The sequence below is a fragment of the Grammomys surdaster genome, unplaced genomic scaffold (assembly GCF_004785775.1).
Source record: "Grammomys surdaster isolate TR1022 unplaced genomic scaffold, NIH_TR_1.0 188, whole genome shotgun sequence".
Taxonomy (NCBI): domain Eukaryota; kingdom Metazoa; phylum Chordata; class Mammalia; order Rodentia; family Muridae; genus Grammomys; species Grammomys surdaster.
The window spans coordinates 5,868,950-5,886,570 of NW_021604633.1; the positions used below are offsets into that span (position 1 = coordinate 5,868,950).

A 17,621-nucleotide genomic window follows, 5' to 3' on the forward strand; every position below is an offset into this window, starting at 1 on the left:
GCGGGGCCAGAAGTCGCCTAGAGGGCTGGGCTGAGGAGTTGCTGTTGGCATACCGGTCCAGCGTTCCCTCTGAGCTCTGTCCCGGTAGCACGTCTACAGAGCGAGGGCGGGGTGAATGCGGGGCGACCCCCAGAGCTGGTTGGGTGGCACAGTGTCAAACTGGGCGGATTAGGACTGCCAGGGCTGCCAATGAGCTCAAGGAGAGAGGCTTGCAGACCCTCCTAGGGTGACTCCTCCGATCCGAGCTACTTGCCCCTCCGAGCGAAGTTACCCCGTGGGACCACCGACCCTAGGCCGAGCCACGGTACTTAGCTAAGGGGTTCCCGGTTAAGACAAGAGGGTGATTTACAAGGCTCCAAAGGAATGAGGCGGGTGGACGCAGTTGAGCTATGTTCTGAGCAAGGGTATAGGACCAGTGATCGCATTGGCAAAAACGGGGCATACACCTATTCCCTCACCTGGGTCAGGTGTGCGCCCGCTGGGCGGGTCCCGTCGGGGAGGCGGACCAAGGAGAGCGCCATCCTCTTCCTGGACTGGAGTGAGGAGCTCGGGCACGGAGCGGAGCGGCGGGCACCAGTGAGTAAGGGTCTGAGCGGCTGGGGCGTGTCGGTTCCGCGGCAACTCTTCCTCTTGTGAAAGGCGTTGTGAAAGGAGAGAAACAGTCAAGTCCCTGGGTTTGTCTGGGCGCCTCCACCAAGATCATACTGCACGGATCCTTTTTAGCAGATCCTCAGAACTCAAGATTAGTTTCTACACTCCTGATCATAAAGGTTTTGGTTGATTGTTAACCATGGTCGTTCCAGTAGAGTGCAGGAAAAAAAAAAAACAAAAAACTCCTCCTGCATTTTCAGTTTTGAAGACTGACTTTCGTTTTGTTATTTTTTTTCTAACATCTGATGTTTTACCATCTTCTGGTTTCAAATTGTTTTGAGAGTTGGCAACCTGTGTACTTGACACAGATGAGGGAGGTGCGGAGCTGGGGTTTGTGTAGGGCCTTTGTGAGCATGTGATCTCTGGGAAGGGCTATTTCCCTAGGGGAGGGCCTCACATGAGTTTGGGGCTTCCAGAGGAAGAGGTGTCAGGTCTTTGACACAGTGTCTTTGGTTCTGCAATACCTTACAAAGAGGAGTGATGTGGAGGGTGATTTGATTGTTGCATCACTGGGATATAGTGTCTGTTTGTTCCTTTTTACTGCTCTGAACAATAGGACTAGGTAACAATAGGAAGCAGGTTTCTCCCCTGGCAAAATGTGCCGTCTTCATTTTCAGCAAATGTTAACACTGCCCTGCCAAGGCAGACCAGGGAAGACTTGAAGGACCCACCTCCACCTGGAGGAATGCCCTGCCCTGGGGCAGAAGCCTTGCCCTGTTCTGTGTTTACCAAGTGAACAGGTTCTGTATTCCTGCTGGCCCAGGTACTTCCTTGAGATCTGAGGAATGTTTCGATTGCTAATGAGTTAGTAAACCTGTACACAGAGTTTAGAGAATAACAGAGCTGGGTTAAAGGTGCTGTTTTATTCTGCTCTGCGGCCTGTTATTGAAATACCATAGCAGCATCTGGTTGTTTGCAAATTGCTACGTTGGAGGTTAAAATTGACTAAGTGATGACATTCATCCTGTTTATTGCATCTTAACTAAGGAGAATTGGTTATTGGCTCGCTGTGTTCAATGTCTGTGAAATGAGTCAATACTACCTTTCTTCTTTTTTATCTTTCAAAAAAATCTTTAAAATTCTGCTTGTCTACTCTTTTTTTTTTAATTGATACATTGTGACGATGTGACTCATTTGCAAGTGGTGTTGTGAAATGACAAAACTCTTTACCATTTAAGGCTTAATTAAGCACATTCATTTTAAATTTTTCCCCATTTTTAACTGGCATACACAAAGCATGCATGCATCTGTGATCTTCTCCTAATCCAACATTTCCCTGAATCTCTCTGGGAAGCAGATACAAAGCAAAGATCTGTCTGCCTTTTGCTTCCAGTTCTTTATCTCCATCCAAAGCCATCGGGAGATGGTTGCAGGGGTGGGGGGGGGGCCAGTGGAGCCCACATGGATAACTTGCTTGTAAATTTTGTTTAAGGAGGTTAATGGTCTAGTTAGGAACATGGACTGTGACTTATGGATTTGAAAACTTGGTCTCCCTAAGACAAAGTCGTCAAAACTCTAGCTCCAGGAAGACTACACTGATCTAGAAACAAAGGTAGAAGGTATCAACAGCAGTGTTTAACATTGTACTTCTCAAGAAAGGCAGCATTTCAGAGCCTCCTGAGAGGACTAACCTTTTTGGTGGGGTGTGAGTGGTAAAGTTTTATCAACTCTTCTTAGAAACGGAATACAAGCTTAGTTGTGTTCTTATTTCTTTTATTTCTAATGGAATTTGTATCAAATTCACAACCCCTGTAAATTAAAATTTTAAGACATGAATTAATACAGAGTGAAAATTTAAAAAGCCGTTTCTATATGTGCTTTCCCATATGTGCCCTTTTTATATTTCTGTTGATGTTTGGTTTTGTTTGTTTAAACCTTTTAATGTCTTTGAGATATTGTTGGTGACATTAATTTATGATTTAGTACTCTAATAGGAAGGGGGGAGGCTTTGATCTTGATCCTAGGGAAGAAAAATCTCATTCATCTTACAATTCCAGGTTCCAATCCATTAGAGGAGAGAAGTCGCCTTGTTATATCACATCTGTAGTCAAGAGCACATGCATGAAATCTTGCTTCCTTGTTTCTCAGTCACTTTCTTCTCTCTTATTGTTCATGGGCCTCTCCCTGCGGAATGGTACCACCCATATTGACTAAGTCAAGACAGTTCTCTACAGACAAGCCCACATAACAACCTGATCTAGATAATTCCTCTTTAAAACCGATTACCAACTGATTCTAGGTTGTGTCAAGTTGAAAGTTAAAACTAACTAGTACATTAACCAAATTTGAAGAGTTTCTAGAGACCCCACAGAGTTTAGCAAGTTCAAGGCAGAAGTTAGTCCAATGCAAGTCTCCAAGGTGCAGGATCTCTGGAAGAACATCATTTCAAGTGGGAAACCGATAACAGGGAAACGTGATTGAAATTCCCATATAAGTGAATATGCTAAGCTGAAACCCTGGGGACACTTAGGGGGTTTTTGCCTGTCTTTCCTTTTGTGTGTCCACCAAAAAGTCAGATGATAAGTAGATGGATTTGGCTGCAGACAGGGATGTCCAAAGTGTTCTGGGACTTAAGAGACAGTGTAAACATCACCAGGACAGAAATGGAAAAGTGGAGAAGAAACCAGATTAGCTGAAGCTGAAGGCATAACATTTTGAGGGAAGAGTTTACTATCATTTGAAGAACATTTTGTGAAAGAAAAATAAGATCATGAACTTGAAGGAATAATAACCAAAATGCAGAAAGAAGCAAAGGGTCGTATGGACAGAGAGACAAGAGCTAAACCCTCAGTGACACATTTGGAAAAAAAAGTCAAATAAACAAATAGATCTGGAATTTGTGAACTAAAATGGGAAGAATAATCTTAAAATATATTATAAGAAGGGATAAGCCTTGATTTAAGAAAACACTTGATTTGAGAAAAGGGTTAGGTGAATCATTTTGAAAAAATATTCAAAATATGTATGCATGTGCATATATGCAAAAACATATTTATACTTGAAAGATATCCACAATATGTAAAGATTATTTACAAAACAAGACAATGCACATTTTTAAGTGGACAAAATGTTTTAATAGGAACCACAGAGGCAAGATCACCAACAGAATACAAGAGATGAAAAAGAGATCTCAGGCATTGAAGATACAATAGCAGGAATGGATACACCAGTCAAAAAAAGTGTTAAATCTTAAAAAAAAAAAAAACACCTGAAAAGAAATTCCAGGAAATCTGAGACACACATGGAAATTCCAAATATAAGAATAATAGGAATAGAGGAGGAGAAGAAATCCAAGGCAAAGGCACAGGAAATATTGTTAGCAAAATTATAGAAGAAAATTACCCTGACCTAAAGAAGGTCATGCCTATCAAGGTATAAGAAGCAAGCAGAACACTAAATAGATTGGTCCAGAAATAAAGTCCCCTCAGTATATAATAATCAAAACACTAAATGTACAGAATATAAAAAGAATATTACAAGCTACAAAGAAAAATGACAAAGTAACATATAAAGGCAGACCTATTAAAATTATACCTGACTTTGCAATGGAAACTCTAAACACCAGAAGGGCATGGACAGATGTGCTGTAGACTCTAAGAGATCTCAGCTGCCGGCCCAGACTAAACTAAAACCCCCTAAGTATCCCCAGGGTTTCAGCTTAGCATATTCACTTATATGGGAATTCCAATCACGTTTCCAGAATAGATGCTGAAACAGGATTCCTCTGCTGCATCTGCTATTAAGAAACACACCTTAATATCAAGGATAGGCATCACCTCAGGATAAAAGGTTGGAAAGAACCAAATTGCTAAGAAGTAAGCTGGTGTAGATATTTTAATATCTGATACAATAGAATTCAAACCAAAACTAATCAAAAGAGATAGGAGAGAATGCCACATACCCATCAAAGGAAAAACATCTACCAAAATGACATTTCATTCCTTACCATCTCTGCCCAAACACAATGACACCCACTCTTGTGAAAAACATTAGTATACCTTAAAACTATATATTGACTCTCACACACTGATAGTGGAAGACTTCAATTTTGCCAATGGATGGGTTGTCCTGACAAAGATTAGACAAAAGTACTGGAGCTAACAAACTTCATAAACAAATGGACCTAACAGATATTTACAGAACATTTCACACAACCACAAAAGAAAATAAATACCTTCTCAGCACCTCATCAAACTCTCCCCAAAACTGACCATATTCTCAGATACAAAGAAAGTCCCAATGGACACAAGAAAATTTAAATAACATCCTGAATTCTATCAGACCATCGCAGAAACAAAAGAAGTTTACAAACTCATGGAAACTGAACAGCTCACTACTGACTGAAAAGTGGGTCAAGACAGAAATGAAAGATTTTCTAGAACTGAGTGAAAATGAATATACAATATACCTAAATTCATGAAAAACAAGGCTGTTTTAAGAAGAAAGTTCATGGCACTAAGTGCCTACATAAAATAATAGTAATCTCATACTAGCAACTTAACGGAACACCTAAAAGCTCTAGAACAAAAAGAAGAAAGCACACCCAAAGGGAGTAGACAGCAAGAAATCATCAAATTCAGAGTGAAATCAATAAAATTGAAACAAAGAGGACAATACAAAGAATCAAGGAAGTGAAGAGTCTGTTCTTTGAGGAAATCAATAAGATTGCAAACCCTTATTTAAATTAACTAAACGGTGGTGAACCAATATCCAAATTAACAAAATTAGAAATGAAAAATGAGACATAACAGGCACTGAGGAAATTCAGAATATCATAAGGGTATACTTTAAAAAAAAATCAACCTGTATTCCACTGAATTACAAAACCTAAAAGAAATTAATATAATTTTTGATATATACCACTTACCAAAGTTAAATCATGATCAGATAAGCAATTTAAACAAACCTATAACCCATAGTGATATTAATACAAGTAGTCATTAAAGGTCTCCTAACAAACCAAACAAACAAAAACCCTCCTTTTAGTACAGAATTCTACCAGACATTCAAAGAATTAATCCCAATATTCCTCAAATTATTCTACAAAATAGAAATAGAAGGAACATTGGCCAATTTATCTTATGAGTCCACAGTTACCCAAACCATATAAAGAAAGAGAATTACAGACCAATTTTCCATATAAAATAGGTGTAAAAATTCACAGTAAAATATTTGTGAAACAAATCCAAAAATACATCAAAACAACCACAATTAAGTAGGCTTCATCCCAGAGGTGCAGGGATGGTTCAACATGTATAAATTGATCAATTAATTGACCATTTCAAATGTAATTTCACAAACTAAAGGACGAAACCACATGATCTCATTAGGTGCAGAAAAGGGCTTTGGTAAATCCAACACCCTTCGATGATAAAAGTCCTGGAGAGATTTAGGGATACAAGGAACATACCTCAACATAATAAAAGGAGTTTACAGTAATCCCATAGCCAACATCAACTGAATTGGAGAGAAATGCAGGTACAAGACAAGATTTCCCACTCTATATACCTATCTGTGTAGTATTTCAGGTCTTAGCTAGAACAATAAGAGAACTGATGGAGATCAAGGGGATACAGATTGGAAAGGAAGAAGTCAAAGTATCTTTATTTACCAGAACATTCCTACAGTTGATAAACACTTTCAGCAAAGTAGCTGGATAGCAAATTAACTCACAAAAATCAACTCTCCTATATTACAAATGACAATCAGACAATCAGAGAAAGAAATCAGTAAAGCAACACCTTTCACAATAGCCCCAAATAATATAAAATATTGTGGGTTGACGGTAACAAAGCAAGTGAAAGACTTGAATGATAAAAACTTCAAGTCTTTGAAGAAATAAATTGAAGATGATATTAGAAGATGGAAAGATCTCCTATCCTCATGGTATTAAGAAGCCGGAAATACACACAGGAAAAAAAAAGACAGCATCTTATACAAAGTATGAAGTGGATGTCTAAATATAGAAGAATGCAAACAGATCTATACTTATGCTGCACAAAGCTCAACTCCAAATGGATTTAAGACTTCAACAAAAAACCAGATACACTGTACCTAATAGAAGAGAAAATGGGAAATAGCCTTTATCTCATTGGCACAGGAAGTGACTTTCTGAACGGAATGCCCTTAACTGCAGGCCCTAATATCAACAATTAGTAAATGGAACCTCATGAAACTGAGACACTTTCATACAGCAAAGAACACTGTCATTTGCATAAAGTGGCAGCCTACAGATTTGGATTTTTTTTTTAACCAAACTCTACATCCTATAGAGGACTAATAGCCAAAATGCATAAAGAACTCAAAAACTAAATATCAAGAAAACAAATAACCCAATTTTAAAAATGTAGTACAGATCTAAACAGAATTCTCATTAGAGAAAACTCAAATGGATGAGAAACACTTAATGAAATAAGTGTTCAATATTCTTAGCCATCAGAAAAATGTAAATCAAAACTACTTTGAGATTTCATCTTTAACCCACCAGAATAGCTAAGATCAATAAAAACAAATGACAGCTCATGCTGGTGACTGTGTGGAGTAAGAGGAACACTCACTCACTGCTGGTGGCAGTACAAACTTGTATAGCCACTATGACATCATGAAATTAGCAGCAGAATTGATGGAACTAGAAAAAGATCATGTGATATATCCCAAACTCAGAAAGACAAATATAGTCTCTCATCTGTAGATGTTAGCTATTATATTAAAGATAAGCAAGCTACAATCTGTAGAAGCACAAAGGGTAGGTATAGAATAAGGATCTTGAGGTTATAAATAGTTATCATTAGAAACAGAGATTAAAAAAAATACATAGTTATGGATGGAGACAGGGCTAGAACAGGAAGATCAGGTAGGGATGGAGAGGGGAGAGGGAGTAATCAGGGAGTATGAGGAGAGACAGCTAAAATTAAGAGCCACGTGAGGGGTAGTATGGAAACCTAATACAGTAGATGCTTCCTAAAATATACACCTATATGAAGGTGATCTAAATGCAGTGTACTAATACTGGGGGAAACAGAATCACATCTGGCCATCTCTTGTCACCAAAGGAAGTTTCCAGTACTAAGATTCAGTTACCATCTAATTGAGTTGTTAGCCAAAGAAGTGTCATGGGAATCCCAAACTGTTGCCAAGATAATAGTTTGCTCTCCACAAACTGATAGCAAGGTCTCATCGATTGAAGACAACACTTGTACAATTCGTTGAACATGGACTAGCTGAGCTGGTGCCTACATAGAGCTTTTTCTCCTGTGTTCTAGCGTCTTTGGTACAGGAAGGCATTCTGTACTCCCAAAATGAAGCAAGCACCAAGCCATCCACAGACTCTCATCTACAGTGGTGCCCTGCCTTCAAGGTATGCTAGGGCAGTGGTGGCATAAAGCCTGTGGGGATGACCAAACAATATCTGATTTGACTTAAGGCCCACTCCATGAGACAGAACCTGACCCTGCCTTTGTGACCAAGAACCAGAAACTAGAAAGTAGAAATGACATTCTGCTATACTCAAAGATCAGTGCCTTGCTCAACCATCATCAGAGAAAATTCCTCCTGCAGCATGCGGGAACAAATGTAGAGATCTACAGACAAACATTATGCAGACACTGAAAGTCCTTGGAACACTCAGTCCTAAATGGGCTGTCTCCATTAAACCACTGTCCTCAGGGATTAGCGAAACCCAAGGAAGAGGAAGTGGCAAGATGTTTAGAGCTGGAGTGGATGATGCACACCTAGAAAATGAGGCCCTTTAAATCAACATGCTCAAAGCATGTGTGAACTCACAGAGACTGAGACAGCATGCATAGGACCTGCATGGCTCTGCACTGGGTCCTCTGCGTATATATTACAGCTTCCGGTTTAGTGATTTATGGGATTCCTGAACATATGATCGAATGGATCTCTGATTCTTGTGTCTCCTCTTGGGCTCTTTTCCTTCTGTTTGTCTTTTCCAACTCCAATGTGATGATTTTATCTTATATTTTATTTTGTTATACTTTTTTTATTTTTGACTAGAAACCTGTTTTGTTTTGTTTTGTTTTGTTTTGTTTTGTTTTGTTTTTCTGAGAGACAGAAAGGGGTAGATCTGGATGGGAGAGAAGTGAGGAGGTACTGGGCGGGGAAGGGTGAGGGGAACTTTAATCAGGATATATTATATGGGTAAAGACTCCATTTTCAATTAAAAGGGGAGGGAGAAATAAGCAAAGTTTGCAACTTTGTCAGGAATGTGAGAAGTCTACATTGAAATGCCTCTCGAGTAACAATTAACAGACTGTCTATACCATGCACTTGTGGAGTCACTAACTATGTCAGAAATTTCTGGTAGAAGAATAAAATACCACTTCACATTGCTCTTGGGAAACATATAATTAACCATACACTTATTATTATGAACTAGCAGTTTCTATTATTGATGTTTATCAAAAAGAAATAAAACATGTGTGAATAAGCAACCATGATGGAAGTATTTATAGCAGTTTAGTTTGGAATAGCTCCAAACTGTAAACAGCCTAACTGTTTAAAAAAAATCGATGGAAAACTAAATTGTGGTGTTCCTACATATAAGGAGAGAAAATAGACTTCCTGTCTCTGCCTGACATAAATGACTCCTGCTTATTTTATGGTGTATCAAATAAGGTAGTTAGAAAAGGTAAAACTCGTTTTTCCTCTCACTTACATGAAATTCAAACAGATAAAACTGATTCGATATAGAATAACAAATCTTATTGATTCTTCAGATGAGATAGGCAAACTAGAATTGTTTAAAGGAAATGGGATTATTGTACAAACGGCATCAGCTAGACAGATAAATTTGAGAACCAGTATTTAAATATTCTGTGGTAAACTTAAGTTTAAACATGCACATTACCATACATACTGTGTGGATACCAGTTTAGAAAGAATACCATACACAACATACACATTTCATTTTGTGTTTTACAAACTAGAAATGCACCCCTCTCCCCAAAAGTGCCATTGATGGACTTTCCCATAACTTTATTCTTACTAATGATCTTGTGTTGAGCCACAAAGAGCCAAACTGTTATCTTCTAAGAAAAACAAAAAAGACTCTGCCACGACTCTATTTCAGTTTCTACTTCTAAAATAAATTACATATTTCAAGCATACAGCTGCCAATGTGCATCTGCACTGTGTTCTTAGACAGCTCTAGACTTTGCTAAATAAAAGGTTTCCCCCATCCTACTTGGTCACTCCCACTGTCACTTTACCAGGAGAAATGGTGACATGGATGTTATCATAAGTTTCCATCTAAAACACTTGTCCACAGTCAGATGAGGACCACAGCTGCTGAACTCACCTGGACTTACGTTTGCTCTTCCCAAGACAAGAGAATGGTCCCCCTTCTCCAACATGCTGTGAAGTTCAAGAGTTGCATATATTCTGTCATAACAACGAAACACTTTTATACTGGGAATGTAAAATGTTATGTAAGAGCCAGCATATATTACTGGGCCTATATTAACTCAGTTTCTGAGCATCCCAGAATTTTACTTGTGCCATTCGCAAAATTTCTAAGGAGAAAAGCCAGCTGTATCAAATATTATATCTATTAAAAGCGATTATAAAGTATATTTTTGTTAATCCTCAAAATCATTTTTTATTGATACTGAAGTAATTTAATTATGGGGAGAAGATACTTAATGAGGGAGAAGGCCAGCTTTTGCCTAGGATCCCAAGGTTCCATGTTTTCATAGTTCCTGAGAGTTTGAGTATTTAGTGTTAGCTGTCTGCAAGATTTCACAGCATAAGGACACAGACATGAGATGCCAGTGAGAACCAGAAGCCATTCCCTTTGGTAGCGCTTGACTTGAAATGCTTAATTGTGTGAGAGAAAAGTGAACTGAAATATATTCTGAAACTAGATTCTTTTTCCCCACTGCAGTATGTCTTTTACTCTTTCAGTGAATAACCCAATACCTTCTAATCTGAAATCAGAAGCAAAGAAGGCTGCCAAAATATTAAGAGAATTCACAGAAATAACTTCTAGAAATGGACCTGATAAGATCATTCCTGGTAGGTAAATTTCTGCATATGTTTGTTTTCTGTGCTGCTTCCTGCATTGCTTAGTGTTTCTGCATCGGTGCCCTATGGAGACTAGTAAGCACTTAGACTACCCTAGTCTCAGACCTCAAAGGGGCAACACTTGGCAGGCAGTCCTCCAGCCAATCAGCAGAGGAGTCTCCCTTCACTTTGCTTTCACTTAGAAATAGCAGCCTAACCCCTTGAGTCCCTGCTCCATTTAGCTTTTTAAATTCTGTTCTTTTTAAATCAATTTTGAGGGAATTGTCAAACAGATTTTTCAAAACTTCCTAGCTAATCTCACAGATAAATTTTTATGATGTAAGCTTTCTCAAGCACTTCATGGTATTTCTAAAAAAAATAAAATAAGGAAATTGTATTTACAAGTAACGTATTTCATGTAAGCAAAAGGTACCAAAGAGAATTTGGTAGCATAATTCTGATGAACGCCATACCTGGCTTTTCTGTTCTTCTAAATGACACTATTATTTTACACCCAAAGCTTTTGTCAACAATACCAAATCCAGTAGTGATGTCTAACAAGCACTGACGCTGTGACATTAGTCCTGTGTTCACAACTGACATAGTTAGTGACTCCACAAGTGCATGGTATAGACAGTCTGTTAGTTGTTACTCGAAATACAAATCAACTAGTTTTATAAATAGGATAAAATGGTTGTTCAAACAGATTGAGTTTTGAAAAACCTTTTGAAATGGCAAATCACTTAATTTTGTTGTCAAATCTAAATTTTCTTAGTAATAAATAATGTGTTCAGCTGTGTATCTTTAAAATCAAAGCTCTGTCACAAGCTGTCTTTTAATCATTGCTGTTTTGTTTGTTTGCAGCCCATGTGATTGCAAAAGCAAAAGGTCTTGCAGTTTTGTCTGTGATTAAAGCTGGGTTTCTGGTCACAGCCAGGGGAGGCAGCGGGATTGTCCTGGCTCGTCTTCCAGATGGAAGTAAGTTGATACTTGTGGAGACCTTACATCTTCTGTGTTCTGCATCTGTCTTGGTCTCATAGGGATCGTGACCAGTGAAAACACTCTGCGTGCTTCTTCTAAAACATGTAGTGTGTGTCAGGAAAAGCAGGAAAGCTGGTCTTAGATTATTACTAGGTTATTACTCAAGGTGTGTCTGACCGTTGTATTATATTTTGTAGGCCTTCCACAGAGAACACTTTCTTGAACATACTACCCACTTTTATTAAATATGGGAAAGCAAGTTTCTTTTGTGTATGTCATCTGTAAGCGCCTTGGTTTCTCTATAAGACATGTGAAGAACTCCTACTTCCTCCCAGCAGAATCACAGTGAAAGCACTGTAACATTTTGTTTGGGCTAAAACCTATAATTTGGTTTTTCTGAGACAAATTCAAAATGCATTTGTTATGCATCTTAAGAGCCTTATACCAGTATTTATAACATAGTCACATGTCAGAACCAACTGAAGTGCTTCTTCAGTTTGACCTGTGTTGTGTTTCATGTAAGGAGACGGCTTATTCTGTCAATAACTAGTTTAACAGTATCATTGACACTTTCAGGTCACAAGCACAGGTGTTGATAAACACGTCCTTTATCCCTAGGTTGGAGTCACCGTTTCCTGTAGGTGTCCCCAGACCCAGCAGGGTTTCCTCCCACAGTTGTGGATCTGCTTTTTATAGTTCAGGGTTTCCTTTGGTATTGGGGTACAGCATAACTCCAGTGCTGTATTCACCAGGCACTCTCCTTTTATAGGCCCTTTAGTAAAAAACTCTTGCCATGTCATCATTTCGGTTAATTTCAATCAATTTAGTTAAAACCCTAAATCTTTAAAGTTAGAAAATATGAAGTTCTTTCTATGAATTATTGCCCAAATACTCGAGGGCAGAGGTCTCAGCAGTGACACCAAACACAGTGGAGGGCTGGGCTCTGCCAGAGCCTCTACAGATCCATGCTATCCACTGACAGACACTTGTTGCTTAAACATAAGAGTCTGTCTCTATGAACCTCCCTGTCCCTGTTCTCCACCACGCTGCATTTTTCTATTGTTTCCAAAGGCTGAGTTTCTTTCCCCTATCTTCCAAAAAAAAAAAAAAAAAAAAAGCAGCTATCTACCTGCTGAAAGTAACAGAAAGGCTGCCCAAATAAGGCAAGGCAATTTTCTGATCCCAGAGAACAGGCCTGTAAGGTAGGCATTGCCAAACACAGGGATGAAAAGCAGCTTTGGAATTATTAGGCACTGATTCCTGTGATTCAAGCTTTTCCAAGGCCGGCAGGTTAATTCTAGATGTATTCACCAGTAATACTTGTCTAGGATGAGTCCCCAGCAAAGGGAGGTCAGCGTAGAAGTGTCATTTAGAGATATTCACTCTCAATACCAAACTAAAAATAGTTTTCTTTATTTGTTTCTATACAGAAAAAATAAATACACATCAGTTTTAAAACTCCCAATAAAATTACTGTGTTTAGATTACAAATATAAAGGAAACCTCTTTTGCACAAGAAGTGCCAAAACAATGTATGACAGCAGCAATCTAGAATTATTCTGCCCCCCACCTGACTCCCAGGAGTCGCTGAAACACTCTTGAATCTTGGTCACTTATGTCTGACACCATTGTGACCCAGACATAGATGGTTAATTTTTAAAAATATCAATAGTAAGATTCTTACTATTGTGTATGTTAAGTGGATAATGCAATCGTAGTTTAGGTGTGTGTGAGCTATTAGGGAAAGAAAGCATGAATTATATGAGTTTGTGAGTATGATACTCTTGGTGAATACTTAGTATCTTTTGAAAAACATTTAACTTTGGAAAGATTTTAAGGTATAAGATTCATGAATCTTTTAAAAAAATAAGTATCTTTTACTTAATATTCATATGACACTTTTTATATATTCAAATGTTCTTATTTTCTGTCAGAATGGTCTGCACCTTCAGCCATTGGGATAGCTGGGCTTGGTGGAGGATTTGAAATAGGAATAGAGGTAAGTGGGCTGTCTACGCCATTGTCACAATCCCTAAAGGTAGCCCGGGCTCAGCATGGTGGGACAGGCTTCTTAGTGCCCTTATTTTGCTTCTTACACTGGTCAGATCATTCCCCTTTGGCTTCCTTTCTTCTCTTTTCCCCTCCTCTCCTCTTCCCTCTTTCCTCCCCTTGCTGTGAACTCGTCTGTCTTTCTCCCTCTGTATTAACTGTTGTATGTATCCAAGACGACATAAACACAGAGCATTTCAGTTCTGCTTCTCCAGGTCTCGTCAGCATTGTATACAGTAGAATCCACTTCGTAACCTTGGAGGTGCCACTCCCGACAGCCGTTGCTCTGCTGCCTTCTACTGGTAGTTCCTTTCCGCAAATAAGCTTACACAGACGTCCAGCTCTGATGTCCCCAGCCCTCCTCTCTTGACCCCATCTCCTATTTCCGGTCTCTGTCTGTTCTGTCCACAACTCCCAGTCCTCACTTTACATCCTAACGTTCCTGTAGTCCCTATGCCCTCTCATTGCCCCAACCCCATGTGAGCCTGCTTTCAGCATCAGGTCACGTGGCATTTATTTTGAACATGTTGAGAGATTAAGTAGTAATAGCTTAAATTTCAAAAAAACTAGAGAACAAAAAAGAGAACTCGAAGATCATTCTTTAGAAATTGTAGGTTTTTTTCCAGCTTAATAGCCTTGAAAAAGAAGTATAGTGAAACATGAAGACATTAGACAAACATCTTATTAAGTGCTATTCTTTATTTTCAAAATAACATGGGTTACTGGGTGAACTACATTATGGGGGAGGATGGCACTGGCTCAAATTCTAGCCAGAGCACCCGTCTGCTATGTGATGTTGAAAGCCACTCTCTTCATCTACAACATAGAGATGAAAATCTTCCCTTAGCTTATATTACTGACCAAATAGACCGACATGCAGAAAAAGCTCTTAGAATGATATAAGCTATGATTTTTTTTTAATTTTACCATTTACAAAGTTTGACTCACAAAGCTTATATTCATGGTGGTATAAACTTAGTTCTGAAATTTATTTCATTAACATGCAAGGGAGATAATTATTAAATGTGGTTTTGGATTATTATCTAGAGTTACGTATTGCATCTTAAGTACTGTCTTTAGTATTTTTAGTGCTTCTTTTAAAGTCTTTTTTAAACAAATGCCTTAAAAAATAGATATAAATGATTAACAGTTCCCAGAAATTCCATGCACAGTAAAGAAATGCCTGTTCCTATTGCTGTGGGTAGGAAATTCCTGGGGTTAGCTTTCTCAAAAGAAGGAGCATTGAAGTCCAGCATCAAAGTCATGCATTCCCAGGTGAACTGGATTCAGATACAACACCATTCAGCCAGCAGGCTTAAGGACCGAGTTACTCTATTTAGTCTCCTCATATGTGAGTTTGGGAGATGCTCAGTGTACAGTAATTGTCATTTTCTTCTCCAGTGCTTCCCCAGAATCCATGTACAATATATTCAGATCTGCTGTGTCTGGGCTTCGAACTTTTATGCATGTGTCCCCATCTTTATTAATATAATTTATTTTATTTTCAGAGATACAGCCTCAAACTTGTATCTTTTGTATCTTTTTTTTTTGGTTGTCTCCCTTATCCTGAGAAAGTACGTTTATATCTCAGTTAGAGCTTTAGAGATACCAGTGACTTTGAATGGGTGAACATTATTTGTAAAAAAAAGACCAAATAAGGTAAAACTACTCAGCAAGCTAAACATCTGCTGTTGTAGATTTAGATGACAAGTCATATTTTCCTTCTGAGTCCTAAAAACATCCAGCCATCTTAACCTTTACATATAAATACCCTTGATTAGACAATAAAAAATTAAATACTAGGAGCCATAACAATAACACACAAATTTACTATTTGCTTTTTTAAGAATTTTTTTTCCTCGGGGGAGGTAAGTTAAGTGGTAGATATCTATTCTCGTTGGAATCTTCACCTAGTGCGTATAACAGCTTCCCCGTAGCTGCATAGTGGGCCATCCCCAACACTGCCTCTTATTCTTAGTTTTCCAAACCTGTACATCCTAGTTTCCTTAAAAACCCTGAGGCCTTATGGAATTAGGGCCTGATTGTCAACAACTACTGAGAGGAGTGACTGGATACCAATGTGAGGATCCAAGGACCTTATCTCCTCCTTTCCTGAAGGAATATGAATTTCTTAAGAAGCCAGCTGTGATTATTTCTAGCAGGTGGTTATTCAGCTCAAAAGATATTGCATAACATCATATTGCTAAAAAAGAAAATGTTGGATCTAAATTATACACATGGAGTAATGTAATAAATTGATATTGCCTGTGTGCATACTTACAAACCATTAGGCCTTATACGTTTCCAAATAAACCTTGGAGAAAAGGCAAGATAGTTTTTATGATTTGTACAGCATGCATGGTAAATTGATGTTCATAGCATCCAAGAGAATTTAGCTGACTATGATGCTAGAGGTTTGTTTGACAGATTTTAGACAGAGCCCTTTTATCCTTCCCGTGTATGAGCATCCCATTATAATAGTAACCACAATTGCAAATACTCAATCTCTTAGGTGTTCCTAAGCACACAGTGCCTTTTTCTTAGGCTGTTCTGTTGTCTTCTCTGTCACAGAGTTGATGGGCCAACTGACCCAGAACAGAGACTTTGTAGGAAATTTTAATATAAACATGCTTGGATCTGAATTGGGCGAGTCAAATCCTATCTCCAGAGGCAACTTTTCAGTGAGCTAAAACAGCATATGAGAGTGTTTCAGTATTATCCCTAACCAAAAGACACTTATTCCCTCCAAGCCTGAAGCTAGTGATCTGCATATCCATAAGGAGCTGCATTTGTCTGCAGCTGGGGACAGCCAGCCAGAAACCTTTGGATGTATCTTTCTTCCTACAAAGACATCAAGTAACAGGATAATAGAATGATTCTATGAGGCATGGAGATCTTGCTTCCTTTGCCAGTAAAACCTCTCATCTGTTTTTCCCTTTGGCCCTTTTAAAACTTACAGTATCTGTTAAAACATTAAATATAAAACACAGGCATCTAAAGGAATTTAACAAAGTTGGGTTTTCTTCCTTAGTTTGATGTGTCTTTATAATTAAAAAGTAGGAACAGTGGCAAGATCATCCATGTTGGGTGGGGCAAAAACACACAGGGGCAGGGCAAAGGAGTTCCAGGTAAGAAAAGTATCTTATCTCAGAAAAAAAAAAAGTCTTAGAAATGCCCAGAGAAATAGCAGGCATTAGGACCCAGCATAGCTTTTATCTCTAGTCTCCAGTCCAGCCCTGAGGCTAAGAGACTTTGTGTGGCCACTCTGAGGTCAACCCCCGACTTCACCAGCTGTCAAGTCTTCCTGGGGTCTGCTGGGGTGGGAGCAGGGGCTAAAGAAGAAAGAAGGCTTTCTGCTCCTCCTCACACTGTAGCTCCTGTTGTGATGACTAAGGCTAGAGTCACTGTGCTCCTGCCCTGCACCAAAGTCTATCCTCCACAAACCTGGACTTTATTGTACCAAATCTTGCCAGCAAGACTGTATGTTCCTGCTCACAGCAAGCCAGAGGAGCCCTTTCTTTCCCTTTTTTAGAGATACTTGAACTATATTTTCTTCTGAGTAAGATTCAAAACTATTTCTGTATGTAAAAACTGTCCCTGATCTTAATTGGACCTTTTGTGCCAAGGAAAGAGATCTGTGAGCAGTCCCTCCTTCACCCCCTTCCCCCACCAAAGCACAGGTGTAGGACTGGCTTCAGTAGTGACACAAGTTTTCATCTAATTTATCTTGTTATATTCAGCTGAGCAGGCAGGCTTATGTCCTGAACACTGTAGACAAATAAAGAGTTCTGTGGGTAAAACAAACAAACAAACAAAACCTGTACCAGGCAGCACATTCTTCCACACATTTATTCAAAGATGACAACATTCACTCCAATTGTTCTCTTAATGGCCAATCTGACTTCTGAGAAGTGCAGCTT

General features: G+C 38.7%; 1 protein-coding gene across 4 annotated transcripts in view; it reads left to right on the plus strand.

The window, feature by feature from the left end:
• The first annotated feature begins 19 nt into the window (after positions 1 to 19).
• The window catches only part of Sh3yl1 (SH3 and SYLF domain containing 1), a 36,581-nt gene continuing 18,979 nt past the window's right edge, over positions 20 to 17,621 (plus strand). The window contains exons 1-5 of one of the 4 annotated variants that reach the window (XM_028768834.1): positions 34 to 111; positions 468 to 576; positions 10,553 to 10,683; positions 11,536 to 11,649; positions 13,587 to 13,651. In XM_028768834.1, the coding sequence (XP_028624667.1) occupies positions 10,554 to 10,683; positions 11,536 to 11,649; positions 13,587 to 13,651 (309 nt within the window). In that variant the 5' untranslated portion in view covers positions 34 to 111; positions 468 to 576; position 10,553. Of the gene's footprint in view, positions 577 to 10,552; positions 10,684 to 11,535; positions 11,650 to 13,586; positions 13,652 to 17,621 lie in introns of all 4 variants that reach the window. The other 3 variants (XM_028768837.1, XM_028768836.1, XM_028768835.1) reach the window with 3 other exon arrangements.